The following is a 4731-nucleotide window of genomic DNA, read 5'->3' on the forward strand; positions in this document are numbered from 1 at the left end:
GGCGCCACGCAAAGGTGTCTATGCCTAACTATAGGAGACAAAGAGTTTTATGGCGGTTACTTAGCGAAATACATGTTCCTGAAGAAGTGCCGTGTATTAAAACAAGATCCGACAGTGGAGTTTTTCCGTCATGCAGGTGCTTTGTACAATATTAACAACAAACAACTTGACGACAAATACGAAATTGTAGATGAAGATGAAGATGAAAAGACTGTGAAACTGATGAAAATGACTGAAACTGATGAAAATGAATGTGAAACTGATGAAAATGAATGCTTTGAATAGTTAATAAAAATTAAACATAATAAAACGAAATGTGACTTGTAACTTTTAAAATAAAAATATCGAGGTCCTCCGCGTGGTAATATAGTAGTGTTGCGCGCATGCATATAAACGTAAAACCGTTAACTTTGGGAGGCTATAACTTCCAAAATAATCATTTCCGCAAATTTTTTTTTGCACCATCGTTCTTAACTCGTCAAAACAACCCTTTTTAAAAAAAAAAATTCAAAAAAAAAAGGTGCCCAGTAAACTAGACTTGTTCCCTATTTTTTAACATCACGTGTATTGGCGGAGACTCGTTTGAGCACATATTAAAATATTTTTAAAATTTACGACAACTCGTTTGAGCACAAACTAGTGAACAATGAAAACCAGATTGTAGGTATAGTTTTTGGTGTACAGGGTGCTTTAAGCTACCCATAATCGATCGATTATGACCGTATAGTCTTAAAGCATAACGTGGTTTCCTATCAGTTTTTATCTATCTATTTTTTAACATCACGTGTATTTATCCAACTATTATGTGCGTTATCAAATCCATGCCACTTGACGTATATCTGTTCACCCTTCCTACGTACAACTTTTTCAATCAAATACTCGTTTGGGAAATTAGTTTTAAATGGTTCTTCTGCAGAATAAAAACAACCCGCAATAGGCTTGCCCATATAATCTTGTAACTGATAAGTAACAGGTAATGTTTAATTTATTTTGATAATCTTGAATATTTCCGTGGACCAGTTTGGTAGATAACCTTTTGTAAACACGCCTTTTTGAGTACCATAGACCTTATACTAATAGACAGAGCAAGAGTGTAGTTCGTGTGGTCTTGCCAGGCTACGCTGCTCAAGAGACCCGATGACCTAAGCACATACGCAGTAGAGTTCCAGGTTGTGTGTGTTTTAAAAATGTATTGTATGATAATAACTGTTGACTGATAACAATTATTTAAAACATCCAACACTCAACAGTCAAAATATACTTGAATTTACGATAGTTAGTAATTTTACACTATTTTTTTACAATCATCATTTTTTCAAAAATGGTTAGAAAGTGTATAGTGTGTGGTGTGAAATATGAACCTGATAACGAAATAAAATTTCATGCGTAAGTATTCTTTGTTTTACCTATATTTATTGTTTTGTCAATGATTTATGATTGTGTTATTTAATTAAGGTTTCCTAGAGATGAAGAACATAAGGGTCAGTGGAAGAAAGCGTGTCAGATCAATTTATGTTTGTCAACACCCAGAGTATGTTCAAATCATTTTTTACCAGCAGATTATGAATTAAATGGACGTTTGAAAAGAGATGCTGTTCCAAGGTATCAATTTTAACTTAAATAACTTAATATTAATCTGATTTTTTAGTGGATGTCAAATATCAAGCGTATTTTTGAAATAACTGTTCTGTATGTATCTAATTTAACTTTTTTTCTATAATCTATACTTTATTTTTTCAATAAACAAAATGTATCAATAAATCAGGAAAGTTCAACAGCTACTAAAATAGCTACCTACAAAATATCAAAATGGTTTGTTTCTTTAAATTTCATTAGTTTAAAATTTTAAATGCACAGTCCCGAGCCCTAATAATTATGTTATAACATTATTATAGTAAAATAAATAAATATATAATATATTTTATGTCGTCAAAAATTATCCGTGTTTTAAATTGGTTTCATCTTGTTTGAATAAAACTATTAAATTTGCATTATCACGTATCAACTGTTTAGGTACTTATGAATAACTCTGAGCCAGATAAAATATATCCATTTTATTGTGACGACCTCGAGAAAAATATTCCCTTATTACGTGCTGATGTTCACCGATAACATCATCCATGATAAAAATAGAATTTGGTAAGACTTATTCGGGTGGAATAACTTTATCATTCTCAAACAAAGTAAAAATGTTAACACCATCAATTCCATCAATAATAAGTTTTAATAACTTATTTTTTGGTTGTTTTAGCGTTTTAGAGTATATGTAAACATTTTCAAAACGTAACCCGTTTTCGTCGACGAGTAAAAAATATATCAGATTCGTTTTTCCACTCCCAGAACTTCCCAGCACTAAAGATCTCAGTGTATTGGGGAAAAGCTCACCATGACGCAGCTGAATTGTTTCGGGGGTATCGATGTTATAAATTCGAAGTTTTTTCTCTTGCTCGATAAAGCGCATTTTTTTACAATTTTTCACTATAAATACGAATGTTCTGTCATTGAAAGCGTCATACGATGTCTCACGTTCGTAAGCGGAACAACAATAAGGGTTCTGGTATTGAACTCTGTTATAAATCATTTACCCGTGGAATTACATTTACCCGGTTACAGGTAAATCTATGCACAAAATTATTATTATTAAATCTGATCTAAATTGTAAATATGTTTATAAATTTGCCGGTCCCGGGACTAAATTAAAAGAAAGATTAGCACGTGGTGAACGTGGTATGAACAGACTTGACGAGTTGGCCAAAGCTCACGATATTGCATACGACAAAAGTAATTCACTAACCGATAGACACAGAGCAAACCAAGTATCAGAAAATCAGGCTTGGGAGGTGTATAAGTCTAAAAACACAGGTATCAAAGAAAAAGCTGCGTCTTGGTTGGTCACTACAGCTATGAAGGCTAAGCGTAAGCTAGGGGCTGGTTGTGGTTTTAAAAAATGGTTTTGGCAGCTAAAAAAGCAACCAAGAATAAAGTGAATGAAAAGAATATAACTAAATAAGCCTGTTTCAATTATTTTAATCTCCACGGCATTTAACTGTACTTGACACTTTTAACTCATTATATTTATGAACAGTCAAAGTTAAGCGGTCACGCGGACTGAAAGTATTTGGACTGTGTGGGTAGTTTCGAGCCTGAGCGAGTTACTATATCGTGTCTCGCTGTCTGTGTAATATAATAGTTTTGTCTGAGCATCGGGTAGAACCTCTGTTATTTAAGTCTAATAAATATTCTGTTTAACTAAATTATTTTTGATTTGATTATTTTAATTAAGTATAGTGATAACTAAAACCACGTATTAATTTATCAACGAACAATCTGAGTTGTAGAGACGTCCATAACAAATAATAGTAGGTACCTAATCCGTCCGCCGAGGAATATCTTATTATTATATATTTATACTTATTGTACTTAAATATGTTTAAAAATCAAAGTGAATCAAACAATTTAACGAATGTTAAAATTTATTATTTACCTAATCGTTTACATATCAACTTGAAAGAAGCAATAAAAATACTCAAAAAACCATTTATAACGGAAAGTATTGAATATACATAACTCAAGCCACAATCAGGTGAGTGGTACATATATATTGAATATAATGAACCAAATAAAATTACAGATGGATTTGAATGGGTAGCAACAGGGACTACTATGTTACCCAATAAGAAAAATCCCATGTTAATAGCTGAATATTTTAGCTCTGAAAATATTTACATAAGTGTATTTAAATTAATAAAAAATAATAAATATAATGCTTCATTGGTGAATTATACGAATAACCCACTACAACTGGACTCGATAAACGGTGAAATTAAAAAGTGCAAATCAAGCGTCCCCAAAAAAATGTCTATTAAAAGCATAATGAAAAGACATTTTGGGAAAAATAATAAAAAAGAAAGCGTAGGTAACCTAACCTAACTCAGAATAGTGGAAATTCGTAAGTTTAAAAAAATAAGGTTTTAAATTTTATTATTTATAAAAATAAAATATATATTAATTGATGTTCATAAACAATTTTAGTGAGGATAATAACTGCAATTTACCATCTACTTCAACTTCAACACCTGCAGTACAATTTATGGCAGTAGCAGATAGTAATATCTCGTAAGTTAGTTAAATTAGAATTTTTGTTTTTAAATAACAATAACGAATATAAAACTTTCCCAGTGAATATAACACAATGTCAATTGAAGAAATTTCCAATTTTAAATAATGATTTGGCGCTGCAATACGATTGCGCAATTTTTCCTTCTTGACCCGTCTAATTACACCACGATTGCGCCCCGATCCCTTTTTACCTGTTAAAATCACAACACCATTGCGCACCAAATGATATGTGTATATACTATATTATAGGGGAGAGTCGGGTAATTTGGACCACCGCTTTAATTGGACCACTCGCTTATCTCTCCTCGTAATGATAAGAAATGGTTCGAATCTAGTAAAATATATTCTCCATAGGCGTCACTAAGGGGTATCGAGGGGTATCTTTGCTACCCCAGACATTTTTTTGGGGTAGCAAGGGTATCGTTTTGCTACCCCAAATAAAATCTTAGATTTTAACAGTATAATCGATGTTTTTTTCAAGTGGGTACAAAAATAGACTATAATACTATATATTATTGTGATTATGTTCAAAATAATAATATTTTGTGATAAGTCCAATACGGACGATTAAATAGCGTGCACTGAGGGGTCTAGGACATTTCGCCGCGACCG

General features: G+C 32.0%; 1 protein-coding gene across 1 annotated transcript; it reads left to right on the forward strand.

The window, feature by feature from the left end:
* The first annotated feature begins 3047 nt into the window (after positions 1 to 3047).
* On the forward strand, positions 3048 to 4225 carry LOC111042964. Its single transcript, XM_022327727.1, is given in 4 exon segments — positions 3048 to 3915; positions 3918 to 3949; positions 4033 to 4116; positions 4180 to 4225. Coding segments are annotated over 4 exon segments (414 nt in total). The 5' UTR covers positions 3048 to 3663.
* Positions 4226 to 4731: the final 506 nt, after the last annotated feature.

Source organism: Myzus persicae, unplaced genomic scaffold (genome assembly GCF_001856785.1).
Source record: "Myzus persicae strain clone G006 unplaced genomic scaffold, MPER_G0061.0, whole genome shotgun sequence".
Lineage (NCBI taxonomy): Eukaryota > Metazoa > Arthropoda > Insecta > Hemiptera > Aphididae > Myzus > Myzus persicae.